This window comes from Centruroides vittatus, unplaced genomic scaffold, assembly GCF_030686945.1.
Source record: "Centruroides vittatus isolate TY-2023 unplaced genomic scaffold, ASM3068694v2 contig_1506, whole genome shotgun sequence".
In the NCBI taxonomy this organism is placed as follows: Eukaryota; Metazoa; Arthropoda; class Arachnida; order Scorpiones; family Buthidae; genus Centruroides; species Centruroides vittatus.
The window spans coordinates 1035446-1061761 of record NW_027120931.1 but is presented as its reverse complement, the minus strand read 5'-3'; the positions used below and the strand labels follow the sequence as shown (position 1 = coordinate 1061761).

The following is a 26316-nucleotide window of genomic DNA, read 5'->3' as shown; positions in this document are numbered from 1 at the left end:
GCATTTTTAATTCTTCGTCTATTCTTTCTTTTGCTCTAACCACCTGCAAAACAGATAATTACACTGTTACACACCTGTATAACACTAACCATGAGTGTGATAAAAATATTTATCGGTTTGTATGTTGAGAACCAGATTTAACTATCGTAATCTGCATATTGCATAATAATAATAATATATTTTGGACATGTGTCTGAACAAAATTTTCATCATTAATCCATTAATTTTTGTTTTATGTCTTGTTTCTATAAAATTTTCCATTTCAGCACTCAAATCTTTCAGAGCAGCAAGTCGATGTTGCCTTAATATTAAAACAAGAGATCCTAATTCCAAAACATTTGGCGCTTTTAACACAAATCAAACAGAATAGAGCCGAGAGAAAAGTCGCATTAATCCCGATAATCACAAAAAACAAGCCTCAAAGTACAAATGTACGAACATCCTTAAAATCACTCCATAATCTGCATAATGATAAGAATCATTACATTGGTCATCAATGAATTCATTTGTAGTTCTTTCTCTCTAAATAATAGAAGTCAATAATGATTTCTGATAAAATTAATTCCAATGAATATTGTTATTTATGAAAATATTGCTTAGATTTATCAGTTTGTATACAATGCAAAACTTAGTAGTCACTCTTCAAAAAAAATATATAATATATATATATATATATATATAAGAACAGTTTTAAAATTAGATATGAGAAGCAGTCAAACGTCAATTTAGTGCCACTATTTCTAGAACAAATTTACGATTAATAACATGTTTTTATTTCGTTGTCCATAAAAATTTTTTATGATAAAAAAATATGAAGACGTTGCTGATATTTCTGACCAAGATTGACAAAAAAGCTCAGGAGATGACTGTACTTTGTAAAAAGAAAACACCCTCGTTTAACTGAAATTAATTTTAACTTGTAATACAGTACTTTTAATTGTGATTTTTAATTAATTATTGGTTGGAAATAATTTATTGATTTCTTTAATAAACATATTTCTCTTAGTGATGGAAAAGAATAGTGTACTTTTGCTAACTTTTGGAACCCAATCCTATGTTTTGTATTAATCCTTTGTTTTGTATAGCACAGATTTGCACAACATTACACTTTTTCAGAACATAACTACAGTGTTATACGAGACATACCTGTATCTCAAATGATATAACAAGGTTTACATAAACTCGAGCTTGAAAGTCAAATGACATGGCAGTAATATTCTTTGCAATAAAAAGTCATACATTTAGTGATTCTGACGATGTAGTTTTCTGTGTATCTATGGGAAGTGCTGTTCACGAGTATTCAATGGTGTTTACAACAATGGCACTATTTACTAGGCTTTATATCAAGATTTGATTGTTTATTAGTTTTAAATTATCCAAATTTGTAATTAAAAAATTCAAATTAAGTGTATTTTTTTAACACTAAATACAAATTAATTAAATTTGAATTAATCAGATTCAATTGTGCCATAATTACTATCCTTGTATCATTATGATAATTGATAAAACTCCAAAGCAAGAAATAAATTTATAATAAGTTCTCTGCAGCATTTTTGTGGTTAATTCCAAAGAACATACAACTAAAAGAGAGAACAACAAGCAATCAAGTACTAAGAAATAAATTATTATGTCTATTTTAGCATTTATTTATATATAAGCAAAGATATACAATTATACTTTACAGTTAATTCAATAAGAAATAATCATAGAAACAGTATAGATTTAAAAAATTCATTCAAATAAATATATATAATTATTTAACAATTACACATTTTCTAAACTTTATATAAACTTAACTATATAAAAATAAATTATATTTGTAAGAGCTAATTATATTACCCAACTTTAAATTTATCTAAATAACTTTTAAGAAGTTTTTTTGGGAGATTTTTAATTATTGTATTAATAAAAATATAGTTTTATAATTTTTAAAATCATTAATTATTTCTTAACAACTTTCCATAATACAATTTATGATTATATTTATCAGGAACTAAGGCAAGAAGAGTCATGTGTAGCATTATAGCTGTTAAACCCCATATGCGATATTTTCCGACTAAAAATACTGGAAGGCTGTAACCTGTACCAGTACGAAATTGAGTATGATGCCAATTATTTGGATTACACAGTTCTTCAATGGATATAGTAAATATTTCTTCCACTTCTTGTTCATTTATAGTAAGAGCATCAAAATTAAAGTCTTCGAGATAAGCAAGAACGGGTTCGGCAATTATACTTCCATCACGGGAAGGCAGTGAATTCAATTTTCCCCAGACTTTAATTTTATTGGATGGGAAACCAAGTTCTTCTTCTGTTTCTCTCATAGCTGTATAAATTATATCTGGATCTTGCGCTTCCTGAAGACCTCCAGGAAAGCTAATTTCGCCACGATGCTTTGTCAAAGAAGTGGATCTTAATGTCAGCACGATGGAAGGATTTCCAGAAACCAAACATAATGGAATTAAAACTCCAGCTTTTTTATCAGTATATGATGGTAATTCTTTGGGAGGAAGTTGATTTTTTAAACGATTAATGCACTGTTGTTTATTCTCTTCTGAAAATACTTGGGTGGTTGGAGACGAATTCTCCACGACACTGGTATACGAATGAAAATTTCTCACCAACGTCCAAGGAATTTTCTGAGAATAAATTTAATTTTAAAGTAAAAAATTATTCCCAGTCAAGTAATTCAAAAAAGTAATATAATCTTTATTTTTCATTTAAATAATAATAATAATATAATTAAATTTAAAGTTGGGTATTTTGATTTTTTTATAAATCCCTAATTTTTAGTCATAAATTTGCATATAGGAAAATTATAATTGTAATTAATTTTTATTGTTATTTACTACAAAAAATTAACAGCATATTTTAAAATTCTCACCTTTGATTGCAAATAAAATGAACCTCCTTTACTTTTATCATTTACAGAAAATAAATGTTCGTAATTTTTCTGTACAACTTCAGGATTAATTTTTTCATCTACATTTAAGATTTTTATAGCTTCCTATTTTAAAATTATAAAGTGATATTAATAGAAGATATATTATTAATTCTTAATAATACAAAGAAGAGGATAATAATCTATATAATTCGTACTTGTAATGTTATTCCTGCCTTTGCATTTGCTGCAGCTCTTGCGGTTCCAGATTTACCACCACCGGCTGTTTCTGCTGCTGCTCTACTTGCTAAAAATTTTAAAAAGAATGTTAATATATCATTATTATAATTGTCAAACAAATACAGTAATACTTGAAAAAAAATGTAAGAAACCTTTGAGATTATATTTTATTATCTAGTTTCTTACTTTTCCGGGACATATTTAATGAACTAACTCACAAATTAATTTATTTTCCATTGATTGTTAACTTCGAAATGTGCAAGTTTGATATATACAGCATACTCGCCAAACTAATTACAGGATAATAATTATATTTAATAAGAAAAACTGAAAGTAGATTGTTAATAATATTGATAAGACTTTTTAAATACAGTAGACCCTCCAATATATTTTTACTTGCAGATTGATTTAACCTTTTAGCATGTTGTATGAGTCAGTGAATATAAATTTCTCATTATAATGATATTTTATTCATATCGATACTCACATATTATAACAACATTTTAATATAGCGTATTGTAAGTTCATTATTAATATAGTAGAGAGTTGTTTATCCGAATCAATTAGGGACTGGGGGTTGTTCGGATAACCGATTATGTACGAAAAAATATATTAACCTGTCCGATGTTGAAATTTTTCTCCGTTGTGTGTCGCTTCGTGTTGAATTTTCGTCGATTTTAAGCCTAATGAAAATTTTTATAATAATAATCGAGGCTATCGTATCATTAAAGATTATTTCTTTATTTTGCACAAACAAAATAAATATATTGAAAAATATAAAAACATAAAAATTATACTTTAGAGGTAAATCTAATATCAAAAAAGTTCAATTCAGCATGACACAGTCCGACTGGAAAGCGTTTGGATAACCGGCGATTCGGATAAACGACTCTCTACTGTATATATTTTTAAAATATATTCAATTTAATGGACCCCTTTCTCCAATTGGTATGTTAAATTGAGAGCACTGTACTTTCAAAATATTCACATATCATTAGGTTTATACCAAAATAAAAATATTTCAGTTTTCAATAAAATGCTATGTAAAAGTTTTCTCATTTTTAATGATTAACCACACAAAAGTAGAAATGGCATCCAACACAGATAAAAGCATGTTAATTCTTAAATAAAAAAGTAGAACAAAAATAATAATAATTTTCCTATTCCAAAGAACTTCTCAAACCAGTTATTTAATTTGAAAGTTGACTGACATTTCTTTATTAAACTAATATGTGCATTTTCCATATATATTATGACCCTTCATCAATTTAGTTTTAGGTTTTTCTGTTTTAAAAGATATTTTAAGCGATTTTAACTTTTCCTTTTTTAGGCACTAAGCCCTTTTTAAGCAAGCCCATTATGTGTTCAGCCACCATACAATTGGGCGGCCAGGTGATGAGGGACGGGGCCCGACATATCCACTTGCACCATCCCGAAAAATTCCTGGGGATTTTTCAACCCGATTGGATTCGATTCCGGGTCTCTCCAGAGGGGGTAGGCTGGAGGGGTAGAGATAGAAATTTTGGATCTTCAGAACGACATTATCCTAAAATCCATTGTATCAGATGAGAATTTCTGGAATATAGTTGAAAGAAACAAATTTCCATTCTTGAAAAAAGCAGCATATAAAATAAAATCGTTTTTTGGTTCCACATACTTGTGTGAATCATTGTTTTCGACAATGAACATCATGAAATCAAAGTACAGATCACGACTTACAGATGAACACCTTGACGACTGCTTACGAGGAGGAATAACATCATACTCTTCTAATTACAAAGCAATGGCCAATGAAATGCAATGCCAAAAATCACATTGACTTTGAGATTTATATTTTTTTTTTATAAAGAATTTTTATACTTTGTAGATTTTGTATGCATTGTTTGGTAATTACTTGTTTTATAAAAATTATTGTTAATATTTTTGTTTATGTTAAATTACATTTTTGGAATTAAATGTTTTTTGTATGTCATGTGTATGCATTATTAACTATGTTCAATTCTAAATTTGCCTTGAAAAAATAAATGGTGCCCGCTGTCCGACCGGTATTCTAAAATGTGCTCTTAGGTACAAAAAGGTTGGGGACCCTGCTCTAAACCAAGTAACTACAAACGTTTTCGAACTTTAATGGTTCTTCATCAGATAACGATCCCCTAACAGAATGCACTTTGATTCAAAGTTGTTAAGAAATATGATCTGGAACATTGTCCCGACCCGATGACGTCAATACGGACTTGTGCACTACGCTTGTCGTGCTTTAACTTATCGTTTTGTCTAGTAGGGCCTGCCATGCCGTCGATAGAGCTATTTCATCCTTGTAGTTAATGCAATTACTGTCATTAATAGCGTTAAGACATATATAGATTGCCTCCAGCCATCTGAGGTGGTTAGTGTGGTGGGTGGTGTGAATGACCTTTGCCTGGGTGAAAATGGGTTCAATGTCGGGGTCCAAAGAGTAAACGGCTAGAGCAGAGCTGTTTCTTCCATGGTTAATATCAGCTACGTGCTCTTTGATACGCGTTTCAAGGGGATGTTTGGTAGATCCTATGTATATGATGCTTCTGTTACACCTGTGATCCATGACGGGGATGGTGTAGATGCCAGGAAATTTATTTCGGTCTGCTGTATCTTTTCTGTTTCTTAATAATTCAAAAATTGTAACACGTCTTCTAAAAATAATACGGATATTCTTTTTCTTAGTGATCTCCTTGTACAAGGATTTGAGAACCAGGTTATATGTGATAGGGATGTTGTTACTCGGAGTAATGTAGGAAAGTATGTTACGGTCTGCTTCCTGATGTTGCATATTGTTGCACAGCTTCTTAATAAGCCCGTGGTAACCGCGTCGTTCAGCTATGGCTTCTATGCATTTCATTTAGGACCGAAGTTCACTTTGGGAAGTTCACTTTGATTTGCATATGTGCTCTCCTAATCAAGGCTTTGAACACAGCTACTTTGTATTGTGGAGGGTCACATGATCCTGCTGGTATGTATAAACAATCATCGCTTGGTTTGCGGTACACTGCTGTTTGGACGGTGGTGCAATCAATCTTAATGCTGATGTCTAGGAAGTGAGCCTCTGTAGGGTGTGCCTGGTCTATTTCTATCGTTAAGCCATATGGGTTGTTATTGATATCCTCCACTAGGTCAGACATGTTCGGTTCCTCTTTCCACAGGATTAGAATGTCATCAATATACCTCATATAATAGGATGTTAGGGAGATATTTTGGGATGAATTCTGACTCCAGCCTCCTCACTACTAATTCACACAGGTCCCCATGATGGGGCTGCCCACTGGGACCCCTCTTTGCTGTTCATACGTTATTCCTTTGAATCAGAAGAAGGAGTTGTAGCAAAGCAAATGCGCCATTTCAAGGATGTGTTGATGTAACGTGTTATCTTTTACAATGTTGAATAGAGTATCCCTGATCGCGCAAAATACAGGTGGGAGTTTAATCGACGGGTATAGTGCTTTAAAGTCTAAGACGGTGATGTACTTAGGCAGCGTAGGTAATTGTTTAATCTTGGAAATAACGTCCACTGGAGAGGTGAGGGAGTATGGGTATCCTTCTAGGAGAGGTGAGGGAGTATGGGTATCCTTCCAGGAGAGGTGACAGCATCCTGTGCGTGGCCTTCTCAAGTTTAATAGTAGGCACCCTGGACACTCCTAGAGTGTTTGCATTTGCAAAAACCCACAAGCAGGGGTATGAGCTCAGACCTGTGGTTGATAAAGCCAGGGCACCTACTATTAAACTTGAAAAGGCCATGCACAGGATGCTGTCACCTCTCCTAGAAGGATACCCATACTCCCTCACCTCTCCTAGAAGGATACCCATACTCCCTCACCTCTCCTAGAAGGATACCCATACTCCCTCACCTCTCCTAGAAGGATACCCATACTCCCTCACCTCTCCAGTGGACGTTATTTCCAAGATTAAACAATTACCTACGCTGCCTAAGTACATCACCGTCTTAGACTTTAAAGCACTATACCCATTGATTTATTCTACTAGAAACTGATCTATTTGTACCTCAAATGTAAGTTACCAGGTTATGATCCAATCTATCACCCTTAACTGAGACTTGAAATATCTCTGGTGCTTTAAATAACATCGTTTCCTTACTGTTGCATAAATCATGCCATTATGTCAATATGTGAGTTTGGCTCTTACTTTCCTTGCTATTTATTAAATATAGAGATTTAAACCTAGAGATTTAGTCCACTACCATCCATCTAGACTCAGCTGGAGTGCTTTGTTGTACATTAGTATTTGGTTGGGGTTGCTCACCGTTAATACTAATGTACAACAAAGTACTCCAGATGTTCCAGAAATAGAACAAAGATATGTTAATGTATAAGTACCCCTGAAGTTGATCTGTAAAACAGTTTGAAAACATTTGTTCAATTATTAAATAATTGTGCTGAAAAGTGAAAATGTTATTTATGGGATGTTTTTGAATTAATTTCCAATTTGAATTTCCTTTTTCATAAAAAATATTTCTGAAAGTATTTTAAACATTAAAAGTAATATAGCAGGAAACAACATATTAAGTCTTACCATTAATTACTTCAATCTATGTACTAATTTTTAATATGTAGGCCTACAATGTACTGAACATCTTTATTAAAGGTGTTTGACAAGACAAAAATTGATTTGGACTAATATTAGTTCTTACAGGAAAAAATTAGTTGATTAATTGCTTCAACATGGTTCCAGGACTGAATAAGTCAATGTTTTTTAAACAGACTTTATTTTTCATAAGAATCTTAACCTTAATTTTACTAGGTTGCTTAGCGACATTCCAAAGAAGAAATTTTTCTCTGCTTCTAGTGTATTTAAGGTTACTGCAATAGGTTCCACGATATTCACATATTCTTTAAAGAAAGCCAGCTTATGGATTTGAAAAATAAAATGTTTAAAGCTTTTCAGATGTCTGATAGAATTGTTCAATTTCAACAACCTCTTATCTGCACTGTGCTTTGAATTCCAGGCAAGTAAAACAAGATAAGATAATTTTGTGTTTTCCTTCATCCCTATTTCATCAGATGTCTTTGAACTTACAAGAATGGCATTACGTAAGGACTGACACTTTTTCATGGAACTATAATGAATCTGAGAGTAAGCTGATATATTCAAGCTTACCTGACAATTTATGATAACAAAGGTTGATACATACATGAAGTAAAATTAAAATAACAGGGAGCCTCAATGGCAGGTTCAACTAAATATCTCTAATGACTGTCAAGGTCAAAAGAAATAATTGATGAAACTACTTCTCAACACTATAATTTTGCCGCTGTATGCAATGACTTTACAAAACCAACTGAATATACATAATAGTGAATGATTATAGAAATGGTAGTCTTTTTAAGATTGTTATTAATATTATTAATTAGACAAATGTTATTTATACAGTTTATCACTTTTTTTGCATTATAAGATGTACTGTTGTATTAGACATATCACATTTTTCACATGGATGTTTTGGGGTGAAATATATTCTTCACAGTGTAAGATGCATCCTAATTTTCAGATAAATTTTAAGTATAAAAAAAGTGTATGGTATTAAACCACTTCTTGCCTGATTAAATAATAAAATATATATAATAAAAAAGTGTGTCTTACAAGGAAAAAAATAGTCATTTAAATAATTGACCTATTGACTTCTACATAACAAAAATTTCTCATTTTAAACCACTAAATATCTAAGAAAATTAATGAATCTTTCAATACATTAATAAAGAAACGATATAGAAAAGTTCTGTCAAAAAAATGATTAAACTAATATTGAAATGTAAGCTCTTTAGAAAGATGATAAAAAGAGAAATTTAAGGAATTTTTATAGTTAAAAACATGCGGCTAAGTCAGAACTCTCCAAACTCCAATCAAGTTAGGTTTTCTTAGAATGAAAATTTTGAATCTTTAAAATCCAAGCATTTCTGAGCTTTGCTGGCTCCTCTTCATAGCATAAATTGTTCAACATCAAATTGCAGTAATATATTCAATTTCTGATAAAAATAATTGAATTGTATATTAATTTCATAACTGACCTGCAAATTCTTGCTGAAGTGCACGTGCAAATGCTCTCCCAACTACTTGAGCTCCTAAAACAATTATTTGTATAAGATGTTTGGCCTAAAAAAAAAAGAGAAAAAAATATCAAATAATTAAAATATTTTTCATAAAACATGCTTCTAACAAATAAAATATACAGGACAAGCAAATAAAAGAAAGAGCAAGGAGTTTGATGATTTTACAAATCATACTTGACCATGCCATGAGTTGACACAACAACAAAAACAGCCAGCTCATAATGTTGCCAAGTCTAATTTGCAATGTCACCAAACTCCCACACTACCACAAGTTCTATTTCAGTTTGATCACTCAATATTTTACCATTCAGATTATAGTATACAGTCAAACCTTGATTTTCAAATGACTCACTTTTCAAGCAAATCAGTTCACAAACAGAATTTTGAACTCATAATTGCATCGGTTGCCGAACAACCCATTAGGCAAAAGCCAACTACAGATTACAAAAAAACAGACAATCAACTCCCTCTACTTCCTATGATAAAGAAAGTCAACAGCCCAAGCAATTGACAACAGGACTACCGATTCAGAAATTAGCGGCACCGAGATCACCTTGCATCATTAGACGTCACGACATCAATCATCAATGATGTTATTATTTAAATTAGATTTCAACGCACGTGCGGGAAAGAAACTAATTCTGTTTTTCGGTACACACCACCATTCAATTTAAATCAAATTAATTAATAAAAACAGCATTAATTGACATTCACATAATATAAATGGCATCCAAGAATATGTTTAAAGTTGCGCAAGTCAAATTGAATAACAAAAATTTATTATTAAGTATAATTTTATTATTTCTCATCGACACTCGGTATTATATTTAATAGTATTAATCAAATGCATGAACTTTTAATGAACATCTTTTAGAAAGATAAATACAGCTAAACAGGTAAAAAGAAAAAAAAAAGGCTTTATTTTGGAGATCAGAAATGGATTAATCCATTTTGTATTGTTTCTTACGTGAAAATTTGTTTTGATTTTTAAACAACTTTTAGGAACAAATTATGTTCGAAAACCAAGGTTTGACTGTATTTACAATAAAACAGAAAGGATATTGAGAAGACAATAAATACAACCCCTCAAGTTATTCTAAAAGTTATGAAACATTCAATACAGCTATGAATATATTATAAAAATATTAATGAAAGTAATTTATGCTATAGTCAGAATATGGTGAAATTAATGATGAGTGTTGCTGGGAAAAGTATTTAAGATGCTGTTCAATCTAAATTATGTTCAGCTTTGATAGAAGTGGATATATTAATTATTCTGTTGGCAGGAAAATGTAAATAAAATGTTTTTGATAAATGTATTTAATTATTCAAAGTTTTATTATTTTGCGATAAACACCATTTTTATACACAATAATACGGTAATATGGTTGCTGTCTATTGGTTCTTGTATATGAAATCTCTCTTTAATCCAAAACTTGTTCGGTAGACTCCCTCACAGCATTGCAGTCAGAAACATCTTTATTTTACAAAATTGGATTACAAATGCATTTCAGGTTGATTTATATTTACAACCCCTCTTCAGTGCTATATGGAAAAACAATGATATAAGTGGAGCACAATAGTTATCTAGATCGCAGAAAGAGGAATTTTTACATGACATAACCGTTTACATACCATAAAACGTGATAAAATACCTTTAATTTAACATTTAAAGATATATAAAACATAAAAAACATAATTTTATTTTTAAAAATTAAAAAATTTTTTTAAAAACTTACAGTTTTATTTCCATACACTCAAAGTGGGCATATACCTTAGTAAAACTTTATGGATGTTACTATATTGTGACAAAACAATTATAATTTAGAAATTAAGCTATTTTACATTAACGACTGTTACAAATGCAGACGATGTAATCAACAATATACAGAAATTAAAAAAGGAAAAAAACAGATAAATTAATAAGCCTCAATGTTAAAAAATATGTACCCAAATATAAAATGGAAACTAATAGAAGCTAGCCGAATTCAACTAAACATAAATAAATCATTAATAGAGCTAATAAATTTTGCTTATACAAAAAATTATTTCAAAGTTTATGACGAATTCTATAGGCAGATAGACGGTATTAGTATGGGGCCAAAATTAGTGGAATTAGTCATGAAAAACATTGATGATAAAATAAATAATATCTAGGTATAAAAATTGTAATGAGATACGCTGATGATTATCTACTGATATATAACAATGAAATAACAGATGATAAAATTATCCTTGACATCATAAACAATATTCATAAAGATATTCAATTTGATATTGAAGACGAAAAAAATAAACAAATAAATTACTTAGATATAACGATAATAAATAACTTAGATAAATTAACCTTTGTAACATATAAAAAAACCATGCAATGTCGATAAAACAATTAACTACCACTCTTACATCCCAGATACCATGAAAAAGAATGCTTATGTCATGGATTTAAAGAACATATATACAAGATATCTGACGATGACAATCATGAAATCAAATTAAAAGACCTCGTAACAAAGTTTATTCTTAATGATTACCCTAAAAATAAAATAAACACTTGGCATAAACAATATCACAAAAATAGATATAACACTAAATACAAAGCCTTTCCATATATTAAAAATATATTTGATAATTGTAATAAAACCCTTAAAAAGACTATTATTATTTTGGCCCATCTTTGACCAATAAAATCTCACATAATATTAACAGCAACGTTAAAAACAATATAATAACAATATAAATAATCTTAAAAAAACCGGTGTAGTTTATAAAATAGAATATAATTGTCAATATCCAAAAGTTTACGTAGGGAAAACTGGGCGAACATTAGAACAAAGGATAAAAGATCATGAAGCAGCCATTTGACTCGAGTACAATAGTTCCTTATGGTATACTCATACAAAGAATAATAAATGTCAAATTAATAGAAACAATATAAGAATTCTACACTCAGAAAAAGATATATATAAAAGAAAATTCAAGGAGCATATTGAAATAAGAAAACACCCTAAGAAAAATTTAATTAATATTTCTGATGTTATGCAAATAGACCCTCAATGGTATAGTTTAATAGATGGCATACAACACAGTATGTATTGTAATAAAACTAGTCTAAGATACATTGTACAGTACAGTTTGTTTGAGTATATTAGAAATACCGAATAAAACTTATTGTTGGTATGTATTTATGTCGTTAATGTAAAAAAATTAAATTGTAAAATAGCTTAATTTCTAAATTATAATTGTTTTGTCACAATATAGTAACATCCATAAAGTTTCACTAAGATATATGCCCACTTTGAGTGTATGGAAATAAAATTATGTTTTTATATAACTTTAAATGTTAAATTAAAGGTATTTTATCACGTTTTATGGTATGTAAACGGTTGTCATGTAAAAATTCCTCTTTCCGCGATCCAGATAATATTGTGCTCCACTTACATCATTGTTTTACCATATAGCACTGAAGAGGGGTTGTAAATATAAATCAATCCGAAATGATTTGTAATCCAATTTTGTAAAATAAAGATGTTTCTAACCACAATGCTGTGAGGCAGTCTACCGAACAAGTTTTGGATTAAAGAGACACTTCATATACAAGAATCATTTTTATATCTTTTCAGGACAAATTACAATCATAAAATTATAGGGTTGATGCAAAATTTTCTGGAATTTTCTAGTATTACAGTACAACATTTATTTATAGACCTTTGTCGGGTTTTGACGTATAAAATTACAAGGGCTTGAACTGACCATTCTGATTAATGTTCTTACAGTATTCTTAAAAAATTTGAAATGTGAACAATTATATATTTTAACTACATATTAAACATAATATATAAGCATAAAATATTACAAAATTTGATGCAGAGATAAATACACTGTAAAATAAACTTTGAGTTTTGGAAATAGAAAGTAGTCATAACTTTCCAATCTAGACTGTAAGGAAATTCTATATACTTTCAGTATATAGTCTTCATTGTCCTGAAATTTGTTGGAAATATCCAAAGATCAGATTTTAGAGTCTTCTGGTTTACCATGGGAATGCTTCAGCATGCACAGCATGAGGACAATGAATTTCCTTACAGTCTAGATCTAGAATGTTATGATTACTTTCTATTTCCAAAAGTCAAAGAACTGTGTCTTCTTTTTATAGAGAATACACTGAAAGCATTTCAGAAAACAAGTAGTGTGATTGCTTAAGAGAATGAAATAATTGCATAAAATGTGGGAAATACTTTTGAGATATGATCGTCACATGCAAGTTATATCTAACAGTTGCATGTATACAGAAACTCAGAGTTATCCACGTATTATACTTTCATTATAAACAAATGGCTACATACCAATCAGTAGTGACAGTCTTCCATTCTTCCAGGTATATGGTTACAATATGACACCTTTGGCCAAAGAAAGTGGTTGCCATCTGATAATCAACACTTCTGAACATTTCATCCTCACAGGTGATGATTTAACTAGGAATCCCAGATTGCCAACTACCATTTTGTTTCTAAATTATCAGATCTGTGATTTGTCATCAACCACAATCTCCCAAATACACTTTGCCATTTTCAGATTTTTAGATAATAAGCTACACCACTTAAGCTGGTCTGACAGAAAATATATAGCCCATCAACTTGGCATCTTCCTGACAAAATTTTACGTATAACATCTTGTGTACTATGTTTATGCTTCTGTATCTTGTGTACTTGTATTATGTTACAACATAATGTGTATTGCTTAGATAGATCTATGTCCTTACACATTACATGTCAATCTATCATTAATCATTAAGTACTTTGAATTTATACAGTGAAATATTTTGTACAGTTTAATTTTTTTGGCCTTATGAAATGAGTTTCTTGTTATTGCTTATCAACTGTTTTGTAATTGAAAACTAAAACTTTGAAGTCAAAGATTAAAAAGTGCATTGATTAACATTTTGATATACCTTAGAACTTTTTAAAAAAAATCACATTTAGGAAAGGGGAAAAACAAAAATAAAACCTAATGAATAATTAAAAAACTTCAGCATTATTTGCTGATTTTCCTTATATAACAGTTGATAAGTTCAATATGGCTTGTAATAATTGTAGCATAGACTGCCATGTAGTAATTTTTGAGGTAATGTGTACAGTTTGGTCTAATGATGTGTTCACTTGTTTATAATCGATCAGCGCAGCCGTTACAATTCCGTTACAATATTCCCAGACACGCACCTGTTATCAAAGAGTTGACCGTTACGATTTGACCGTTACGAGATTGACGGTTGCGATTTGCGCTGATCGATTATAAACAAGTGAACACATCATTAGACCAAACTGTACATGTTGTACCATACTAGATGTGTCTTCTTATCATAGTCTCAACACAATTTACATGTTCTGTGATTACCATTGCAGGATGATCTCTTCTGGCTTCATCTCTGATAGTCATCCTACCATGTTAAAACTCATCAAAAATATCAACTTATGGTATACAGCAAAATTTGAGAAAGCATCTTGTAAACACTGAAATTCAATCTTCATTCATCTGAATTAAAATAATTAATTATCATTGCTTTAAAATGCTTTCAAGTCAAATCCATCACACACAACCAAGAGATTACACCAGATAAATTTCCTACCATACATAATAGCAAGTTTGTAAGAGTAAGATATCTTTTGACAAACCCACTAAACAAGAGTTACTTTGTTATGTGCAGAAAACAACAATGCTGTATATTACATACTTTCTCAATACAATTACACCTCTGAATTAGACAATTGGAACGTTATCAGAGCTATATGCCATACTCATAGAAACATAAAAGTCGAAGGAACCTTACCTCTACATGTGATCCTTTGCAAACTATAGCTGTCCCGAAATCAGCCTACTCTAGGGCACACATGATTGGGAGTCACGTTACTCTGCTAAAACTATTGCATTTAACATTTAGCCCATATAACTATGCCTGCTTTGAGTAGCTCACTTTGATATTAAATAGTTTTAGGTGGGTATGGTGGCTTGCACTGAAGCCAACAACTACATACAGAATGTCAGTCACTGACATAAAGCATGGAGAATATGCAATAGTACAGATTCACAGCAAAAGTGGACCATTGGAGACAATATCTCACAAAGGTTTGGCTCCTTTGACTTTTTTCTCATACAGAGGAGTCTAAAATTCTGGGATGGCAATCCCTCATTCAGAGCTCGTATCTTATCTTTTTCTCAAATCCTGAAATTTTTAGCATCATGTTGAAGCAATTGGTAAGTCACCTTTAGGTCATTCATTTACTATATGTATAGTGGTGGACAAAAGTATTGGTGCACAATCAATCCTTAAATTTTCTTGTATAAATTTAATAGTAAAAAAATTTGTTGCTCAGTGAAATTTTCACATAATAATTAGATGTTATTCATCCCATAATAACACTAAGTAAAAATATTATTTAAATATTTTTTTGCTTTGAAAACTTAGAATGGATATTTATATACATGATTTGAACGAATGCAAGTATTAGCACAGTGATGATATTTAAGCAAATTAGTTTCACCTATGTCAATTTTTATTCCCAGTATGGTAGATAAATGAAATCCAATGTTTCTTTTAGCCTTATCAGGTATGAAAATTGTTATTTCAATCACTTTGTTATTACCAAAATGAATATCAGAGGTACTGAAACAACAATAGAAGAAAGAAAAATCATTGCACATTCGTACAGTCTTAACAAATCACATTGACTCGTAGCTTGGACAATAAACCAATATACAGCTGCCCACTGAAGCTTACTCCCAGAGAAGAGAGAAAGGTAATCAGTTCAGTCGAGAAGCCAAAACTATCTTTCAACCGAAGTTGCAATGATGCTAAAGGAAGATTTGTACAAGGTAGTTCATCCGAAAACTGTGTGCCAAATCCTTCTTTGTGCTGGTTACAGATCGAGAATAACCAGAAGAAAGCCATATATAAGTAAAATTAATCGAAAGAGGTTTGCTTTTGCAAAACATTATATAAATAAAGATAATTCATTTTGGTCTAAAGTGTTGTTTTCAGATGAAAGTAAATTCACTTTAATTGTTAACAATGAGAAAAATTTACTTTGGAGAAAAACAAACACAGAGCTGCAAGAAAGGAATGTTCAAGCCACAGTAAAACATGGGGGTTGTAGTGTGATGGTATGGGATTGCATGTCAGTTAACGATGTGGGAAATGGATAAAATAATATATTTAAATATTCTCAAGGAAAATCATCAGTAAAATGCAGATAAACTAAATTTGGACAACTTTTATTTTCAGCAGGACAAAGCCCGTAAACATATGGCTCATATTGTCCATCAACGACTCCATGCTTTGTAGGCTGCCACCTTGACCGCTCAGCCATCTGGTCATCTTCCCGACGTTTAAGATAAGCGGCCTACTCATACAGGATCGAAAATCATCAGTCAGCTAAGATGAGTAATATTGATGCATCATCCTGTTTACTAACTACTGTGAAAGAGAAGGCTATCCCCTACACCTAACACTCCGAAACATCCCCCACAATCTCCAGATTTGAATCCTATCGAACATTTATGGAAACAACTCGACGACAGAGCGAGAAAACAAGAGATATCAAACTTAGAATCTTTCAAAAGTCTTCTCCTCGAAGAACGGAAGAAAATTTCCTCCAAAATCATGCAAAAATTAATGTATTCAATGCCAAAGACTAAAGCTATTATTACAAACCTGGATTCACTACAGAATATAAACTGTAATATATTTTTAGTATTATATTTAACCATGCCAATACTTTTGTCCTTTTGATGAGTAGGAAACTTCGTTAATTTTTTAAGATCATGTAAATTTAGTGTGTAATGTACTTTATATTACTCTTAACTATGTGTATATGATTTTTGCTTTGAAAACAATTACTTTTTCTAACTATATTTCACTATATATTCAAAAATACATGTCTTTTTTGTTTAAATACAAGTCCACGTGATTATTAACTTCATTATAACCGAATAAATATTTTTAACAAACTTATAAATCGCATCAAAGCTCTTAAAATAATTCGCTGTTACTTACCACCATAATTTTTAAATAATCATAATTTTTAGGTATATACAATATATATAATTTCCACTTTTATTATAAAGTTTAAAATCACATGCAATAACCTTTCGATGATTTCACTAACAAATTTGCCACCAGACGTCGCGCATCGATTTCTACATATTAATTTTTATAAATTGTATTCGGTATATTTTTTAAAAAATAAATTAAAATGAAAAGTAATATTTAATATTATTATATAGGTATGGAAAAGTTTTACAAAAATACCTTTTGAAGTTCCGATGTATTTTCAAATATATTAAAATATGGAAATCGATATTTGAAAATACATCCGGTTTCTCTATTTAAAAGGGCATTTTTTGAACTCTTTCCGCCCTGTGAGCACTAAGCGAACCTTCTTTAGCAAGTCCATTATGGGTTCGCCCCATTGTGGGTCTGGACCTACAATGGGGCGACTGGGTGGTGACGTACGGGGCCCGACAGCCAGACGGACCATTACCTGAAAAATATCTGGAGCTTTTCAATCCGTCCGGATTCAATCCCGGATTCCTCAGAGCGGTAGGCTGTCACTTTGACCGCTCGATCATCTGACCGTCTTCCCGATGTTTGAGATAAGCGGCCTATTCATATAGGATTGAAAATCGTCGGTCAGCGGAGATGAGTAATATTGACGCATTATTCCGTGTATTAACTACTGCGAAAGAAAAGGCTATCCCTGAACCAGGAGAGATACTCCTTATGTTTGAAAAGCCAGAATTACTCATCACAACCTGTGAAGTAGGCAGCGAGACAAACAAACAAAAACCCAGTATTACAAAAAGTGGAACATGCAATCTTACACAGATAGTCACTTAATAATTAGGAGGAACTTATGCCCTTTGCCAGGTAGAAACTGGAATCTGAAATTGAATAAATGTATTCATTTGTAAAAAACTCCAAGAACAGAAGCCGAACCCAACCCCGGTCAAAGACAGCTATTGGCCATCGCCCTCAGGACCCTGGGACCGAGTACATATCGATCATGCAAGACCACACTATAGACGTACATATTTTGTTTTAGTGGATAATTATTCGAAGTGGGTGGAGGTGAAAGAAGTACAAACGCAGTCAGCCCAGGAAACCGTTCAATTTTTGAAAAGAATATTCAGTGCATATGGACTGCCAAATACAGTAGTGTCAGACAATCATCAAAGCTTTAAATCTTAAAAAATGGAAGAATTTACACAGAAAATAGGATACATCACATATTCACTCCTCCGTATCATCCTTCTTCCAATGGATAAGTAGAGAGACGGTGTTCAAACTATCAAGAATTGAAAAGTTACATCACAGCCAAGAGAAAAGTGTTTATATCATCACTATATAAATATAGAAAAGCGAAAACATGAATACGAGAATTCCAGATAGGAGATAACGTCATTTATATATGCTATCGAGATGCGAAGTGGAAACTGGATAAAGCGATAAGGAAAGCAGGACCATATACACACACATACCAGAAGGAACTATGGAAAGAAAACATCAGTCCCAGAACAGTCAGCACCCAGCTCTCCAGAACAATCAATATTCAAACGAAGGACCACCTATTAGTAGAAGCAAAGAAGCTCCAGAAGGCTGACATAACCTGTATCTGAATATCTACGAAACTTAATTTTAGAGGGAGAAGATCTGTTGTAACCTTTCTTGTCGCAATATACCATAAGAAGGCACCAGGGAGGGAAATAAGAACTTTTGTTTCTTTGTCTAACTTAGTATTGGTTTTGATCATCATTCCAGTTGGAGGTATTACGAATCGAATAAAGACATTTGTTAAGTAACCAGTAGTTTTATATCAAAGAGTGCTCAATGCAAAAGCCCAATAATTCGTCATGTCATTCATGAGAAGCGGCAGGATGGCCGCCCAGTTAAGGTGTCAGCCTATCGCTCTGGGAATCTGGGAACGAATTCGGACGCGTCGAAAAACCTCAGGAATTTTTCGGGGGAGTGGTCCGTCTTGGATATGTCAGTCCCGTCCCTCACCATCCGGCCGCCCCATTATGGGCCTGGTCGAACCCATAATGAGTTAGCTAATAGAGAATCTCTTAGTGCCCGCAGGGCGAAAAGCGTTTTTAAAAAAACACCTATTCAGATTCTCCAAGTTAAATGTAAGCGTACAGACGAGTGCTTATTAATCCTTGATTTAGAAGATTTTATTTTTCACAGAATAAACAAATGCTTATTGTTTATTCTGTGAAATATGTCCGAAGCGCATAGTCAAGAATAATATGCGGAAGGCAAAATTACATTTGAAGATTTTAATAAAACAATTATCTCAAATATCCTAATTTTGTTTTACTAATAAATTTTATTTCTTTTATTAATGCATTAATAATTTTTCTCAAATTTTGTATTTTTCTGTTCAATCAAATGAAATAATAAAATAAAAATAAAATCATATTTTCTATACATTCAAATAAAATACGACAGACGATAAACAACTTTTCAAGTCTGGCAACACTTAAGTTCAATGCAGTTGACTTGTTTACATCTTGCACGCTATTGAGAGATTACATGGTAAGTAAGCTTATTTTGTCTAATAAATCGTTTAATAAAGATTATTTAGATTCATTCAGAAATTTATTATATTGCTAGCTTATATTTTCACGAGAAAGGTTAAATTTAACTATGGTGACCAAAATGGTTGCGCTTCCGGTAATCTCGAATGGGGGCATTTAGTGATGACGTCAATAGAGGGCGCTGCCTAATGTGTTTTATGTGAAGTTTTGTCGTAACCTTCATGGAAATCTCCATATAAACCGGAGGAGGAGAAAGAAAAGAAAGAAAAGAAACCTTCATGGAAGTGTTAATGGTTTGGTTAATAAGCTAATAATGAATTATGTCGATATTAATTCCGACGATTTTTGGTCCGGATGCACCACCCGTCAATTTTACCAACTATTTGAATCGGATTATTCGGAATTAGGTTTGGATCCAAGGATTAGTAATGATTTTAAATTTGCTGTAAGTTTAGGATTACAACCTATCGAGATTGTGTGCAATATATGTTCAAAACCGTGTAAAATAGTCTATCGAACTGATAGAAATTCATGTATGTTACGATGTTATATTTGCAGACATAATTTTTCAGCTTTTGATGGAACATTTAAGGGCAAACGTGGTAATATTTCTTGGGCTGGAATATTGTCATTTATATGGCATTACCTATGTTTGGAATGCACCTCAGCAAATTCAGCTCTTGCTGCAGGTATTTCTAAAAGGGCTGCCGTTGATTGGTCCAACCATATACGTTTAGTAATGCTTATCGCTTTGCACAATATGACCTCATTTAAAATTGGAGGTCCGAATAAAACCGTCGAAATAGATGAGACAATAATATGTAAACGTAAACGCAAAAAAGGGTGTAAGGTTAAAAGTACAAAATGGGTGGTAGGTGGGATATGTAGGGAAGACGATAGTTGCTTTATTTGTCAAGTAAATGATATATCTGAAAACACACTTAATTGGGTGATATCTAAATTTGTAAAATCTGGTAGTATTGTATTAACTGATGAATGGAAAGGATATAACCACATAAATGACCTGGAAGGATTAGAAATTGAACACAGAACAGTCAATCACTCAGAAAATCTTGTAAACCCAAGAACGGAGGATCATACTCAAAAAGTTGAAAGATTATTGGATTATCTAAAAAATAAAAAAAATTTTCCAACTCATCACACAGAGGATCTCTCAGACTCATACATGTATTCCTTTATGTATAAAACGTTCATGAAATGGCCTGAAAAAAAGCCTGGAGAAAGGTTTCAAATTTTTGTGAAGCATTTAAGTTTGATATATCCGGGTTCCGGCAGGATACCAAAATGGAAAGAACCAGAGACTGTGCCCGCTGCTCCTGTTTCTAATATTAAGAAGAAAGAAAAAAAGGAAAAAGAAGAAAAAAATGGTAACAAAACAGTGAAAGTGAATAATTGGAAAAAAAGATCATCAACATGTACTACGGAGTCAACTTCAGTAGGGAACAAATGTCAAAAAAAAGAAAAAGAGGATCAATAATGTAAGTAATTTTCGTATTTCATATAAAACCACATTTTGGTTAATGTTACCTATGGTGACTAAAATGGTGGCTCGTCTCTGATTCTAGCAAACAGAAGAAAGGAAACAGTAGGTACGCATGTTCTAACCTAACCTAACCTAACAACCTATTTTAATAATTTGGTAGGTAATAATTATGGTAATTTATTAGAATAGGTTAGGTTAGAACGTGCATCCCCACTGTTTCCTTTCTTCTGTTTGCTGGAATCAGAGATGAGCTGCCATTTTAATCATCATAGGTAACATTAACCCACATCATTTTTAATAATAGAAAAAATCCAAATTCAAATTATTGTAACTTTAGCACATCGCAGACCAGTATTTCTGTTACTACGCAGTCTGAAATTGTGTTCAAAATGACGACTGGAAGCACCTCCATATTGGTCACCATAGGTAAATTTAACCACGAGAAATTTAATATTTTGTATACAAAATGAATGTTACACATTATTAATGTCAATGACTGCCTTTAGGACATTAAACTTATCACTTTTCTATTCCTTGTGACTGATAGAAGCTTATACATATAACACTCATTTAACAAACTGATTATAGCAGTAAAAACAAAACTGTACTAAAGAACTGTTGTTTTTCTCCTTGCTCACAATTTAGTCTTTAAGCAAGAAAATTAATACAACTAGAAATTGATAATAATTTATGTCCAAAAAGTAAAGATACATTGCATATAAGCAGAAAGCTAATGTTTTAGTGCATACATTAACAACAGTGAATTTGACCTTGAAGCTTTTGTGCTCTTTTTGCGGTCGTTTGTCGTTGCTTCTCTGAGTCTGGTTCAAGTAGCATGTGTTTATGATGGCCACACTGATTCAGAATCCTGCTAAACGTGAAGTGTGCTCTGTCATACATTTTCTCAATGCAAAAGGTGAGTACCCAGCAGATATTCATAAAGAAATTTTTTACATTTATGGGAACATTGTGAATCAACAAAATGTAAGAAAGTGGTGTCGTGCATTCTCTGGAAGTAGGATTGATGTTTGTGACAAACATGGGAGTGGTAGGCCATCCGTGATTTCTGATGAACTTCTTCGAAGAACTGAGAAAGCAATTAGTGCAAGTTGGTGATTTACAATAAGAAAATTGCATTAAATCATTCTGGAAATGTCTTGAAGCTGTGACTGTGACATTAGGGTACAGGAAATTGTATTGCATTGCATACCCAAAATGTTAACAGACAGACAAAAAACAAAATGGATAGTCTTTGTATTCGACTTCTTCACATGCTATGCACACTGTTTCTTGACTACAATGTGACAGGTGATGAAACTTGGTTTTACCACTATATTCCTGAATCCAAGCAACAATCACTGCAATGGTGCCATACACGTTCCAAAAACCCGAGAAACTTCAATTTCAGCAAAAAAAAATCATGGTTTCTATTTTTTGGGACAGAAAAGGCATTCTTCTGATTGACTTAATACCTTCTGGCACCACAATTAATGCTGCTGCATATTACCAAACCTTGCTACACCTTCAACAGGTCATTCAAAGCAAACAGAGAATGTTAGCTGGTGTCTGCCTTCATGACAATGATCTGGCTTACACAGCAGTTGTCACCAAAACATTTCTCAAATGATTCAAGTGGGAAGTTTTCAACCATCTGCCATTCAGCCCAGAACTTCCTCCCAGTGATTTCCACTTGTTTCTTTATTTGAAGAAATATCTTGCAGGACAACACTTCCGTGACGATGATGAGATCAAAAGTGAAGTTGAAATGTGGTTCTGGCAGCAAGCGGTAGAATTCTACGACTCTGGGATACGGAAGCTAATATAGTAAGACCCCGCTTAACATGGGGATGCATTCCTAAATGACAAAGCGCTAAACGAAACAGCTTTAAACGAGGTCATTTTAACATAGAGTAAATAGGGATAGGGGAACATGCAACAAAAATAAACAAATTTTACTTTAATTTTAAGTTCTTTTTATATTAATTCGTATAATAATATATGTTAAACAACACAGAAACATATGCACACAGAAATGTAAAGTTCAGTTTTTGTGATGAAGGTCCTCCTGCTTTTCTAAAATTCTTGTTTTTTGCAATAAAGTCGTGAAGTTTCATTTGTTGCTTTTTTTCTTCTCTTAAGCAAATGTCGGTAGTAGAAGATGCTCCAAAACGCCTCATTTTGCTTTTGCACTCCTTTCAAAATCTCAATCATTCACTACAATTTGATGAATGATTTTGGTTATCATTACCAAAGTTTTACTAAGGAAATCTGTAGAGAAATTCTTTGGGTTCTTTGTTCTGTCAGTTCTTGAAGGTCGTGATTGGTAAGGCTCTCACCAGAAACCTGTGGTATCCTGAATATCCTGCTCATCTACATCTAGTCCTGCTGTATTAATTGGGTTGACTTTGGTCAACCCAATCGATACAGCAGATAACAATACAGTGATAGGGTCTTCTCGTTGAGAATTCTTGGATACCTTCAGCCATAACTTCATTCGTGCATTTATCAGTTAATTCTTGGCAAGCAAAGCTGATATTGACTATGGCATCCACGGTGTTATATTTTTTCGAAAATTGCACCAAACAAACATAGATTTAAAGAAAGTACACCTTTTTGCCACCTTTTGCTGATTAGTTCATGTTTGTAAATAATCATATTATATACAAATCAATGAAATGTCGCAATAATTTAAATCAGTGTAAATTTTGAGCTTTTTTTTTAGGTTTCGAGCAGACCGCATTGTGTCGAATCAGTGTTAAGTGGGGTCTTACTGTACACCAGACTTAACAAGTGTTTGGCAGCAATTATATAGAAAAATAACATATGTACCAGTAAATAAGGTGTAGGAACATTTGGTCAAATAAACTGCAGGTAAATAGCATGTGTCCAGTGAGAATCTCAGGTCACCACACAGGTTTTATAAGAAGTAAAGCAGAATTCCTTGAAATGTAGCCCAAATTATTTTTAAAGTGGCCCAAAAAGTAGTAGCCCAGAGCCTTATGAATGTCTTAGTCTGCTACTTGTAGCCCAATCATGCAATCCTGAAACCCAGTCATATTTTATGAGATAAGAGAGAGAAAAAAAGTTTATTCTTTGGGTAAGGTGACACCCGAAATTGTGTTACTGTAAGAGCAAAGTCATATTGACCAGATTAGAATTGTTCTTGGTCTACTGTTTTCTTATAGCATGGAGGCACTTCTATCTAAATGAACAAGTATTGAGATATGTATATGTTAACTTACATATGCATATCTCAATTCAAACAGAATTTTCACTTTGGAATTGCAAAGTATCATATTTCAAACTAACTGAATTCCTAACATGTAAATCTCTATATCCATAACTGGGACAAATAGTACAGTTTTGAACTAACAGAATTTCAAACTGTGTCCAAATTCAAATTAATTTCCTGTATTCACTGTAGTGAGTGGCATTTGGTAATTCTCCATGTTTGGAATGTTGGAAGCTAGCAAAACAGAATTTGCTGACTTGAGTGTCAGATTCAGTGACAGTAGAAGTGTGTTAACATAACCATTTGATGCAATTAAAAACCAATCTTTGTAGTTCCAGAACAAATTTATTAAAATAAAGATGTTTTTGATCCTAAATACAAAATTGACAAGAACTTCTGTAACACTGTGTTGGTGGCCTATTCTCATCATCTGGACATACAAATAAATTGGGATCAAGTGAAAGTCAGCAAAGCTAACTCTAATGTACACACCCTGAGTCATCTAGAGAAGTTGGAAATTTATGAGGCTCATGGAAGATTCATATGCATCAATCATTTTGATGCCAACACTTTTTCTAATGCATGGTGGTCACTTTTTGAGATTTAATTTATTTATGTTCTCTTTGATTAATTATCTATCTTTATTTGTATTTTGTCATATGTATTTATTTATATATTTATTGTTTTTAATGATATTTGAAACTTTAATCTCTTGTTCCTTTTTAATTCAAATGTTCTATTTTTACTTTTCCAGCTGTTATGTATAACAGAGGGAAAATATGGCAATCAGTCAAAAAATGAACCATCTTAAGATTTTTATATTTTTGGACTCAGGACCTCAAAACATTGAGAAATACAAAAAAAAAAATGTTGGGTTTTTCTGTATTGATAGATGTTAGTGTGTATGTGGGGGAGACAGTTTTGTTCACCCATTTTGAAGCTTAATAACTCCTGTGCATTTTGTTGAAAATTTTTAAAATTTTGCAAGGAGGTTTGTGTATTAGGGGATTGATGTTAAATTTTGGTGGTTAAAGGTCAAGGGGTGGAGAGATAAAGGGGGTCATGCGTCATATCTCAAGTGGGACTGGACTTGAAGATTTTTACTCCTTATTAGCCTTTACAATTTTTTTTATAAAACTCATCTCTACCATCAAAATTAGGCTTTTTGCTATTTTATAATAATTAATAATATAAAAAGTTTTAGAATAAAATATCATAACAGATGGCACCACACAAATTTTAAATTTTTTTGTAGGGAAAGTTATACAACTTGTTGCTGGATTTTTTAAATTATACATCTTGAGGTCTTTTATTTGAAGTTGCTGTAACTGAAGATCAGTCAAACTGATCAAAAATGTTTTTATTTTATTAAATACATTGCTGTAATTATGAAGATTAGTTTTTATTTGCATCAACATTTTTCTCCAGTTGCATTCAATATTTTTGGATACTAACCATTTGCCATCTACAAAAGCATGAATCTGTGTGTATCAGTCCTACATAAAATAAGACTTACTGTATATCATTTTCATACTTTGTTGGTCAGTATACATTATGAAATCTTTATGTAATTTGAAAAGAATGGACTAAACTTGGAATCTTATTTATTCGATAGTCAATATCCATTGTTACCCTGTTATTTTCATTGTTAGACATTTATTTTTTATTCCATCATGGGTTTGGCAGACTTGCAATGGGGGTAGGTATCTGAGTTGATGAGAGGCAAAGCCTGTTCAGGTCAAATCACTCATGAAAATTTTTAATGATGTGA

At 32.0% G+C, this 26316-nt stretch overlaps 2 protein-coding genes across 2 annotated transcripts in view; one reads left to right on the top strand and one right to left on the bottom strand.

The window, feature by feature from the left end:
• Positions 1-1820: 1820 nt before the first annotated feature.
• On the bottom strand, positions 1821-17405 carry LOC136968701 (mitochondrial coenzyme A diphosphatase NUDT8-like). The gene is made up of 5 exons (XM_067262710.1): positions 17267-17405; positions 9175-9259; positions 3100-3188; positions 2885-3007; positions 1821-2639 (listed from the first exon to the last, which is right to left on the bottom strand). The coding sequence occupies exons 1-5, from the start codon at positions 17270-17272 to the stop codon at positions 1938-1940; spliced, it is 1005 nt and encodes a 334-aa protein (XP_067118811.1). The 5' UTR covers positions 17273-17405; the 3' UTR covers positions 1821-1937.
• Positions 17406-19737: 2332 nt separating this feature from the next.
• The window catches only part of LOC136968700 (gem-associated protein 8-like), a 28699-nt gene continuing 22120 nt past the window's right edge, over positions 19738-26316 (top strand). Inside the window, exon 1 of the mRNA XM_067262709.1 lies at positions 19738-19807. Within this exon, the coding sequence (XP_067118810.1) occupies positions 19805-19807 (3 nt within the window). The 5' untranslated portion in view covers positions 19738-19804. The remainder of the gene's footprint in view (positions 19808-26316) is intronic.

Bases quoted from the DNA above. Each gene is read 5' to 3' on its own strand.
- LOC136968701 (XM_067262710.1), bottom strand. The intron at 3,008-3,099 runs GTACGAATTATA...ATTTTAAAATAG, and splicing joins AGGCAGGAATAACATTACAA to GAAGCTATAAAAATCTTAAA. The intron at 2,640-2,884 runs GTGAGAATTTTA...ATTTATTCTCAG, and splicing joins CATTTTATTTGCAATCAAAG to AAAATTCCTTGGACGTTGGT.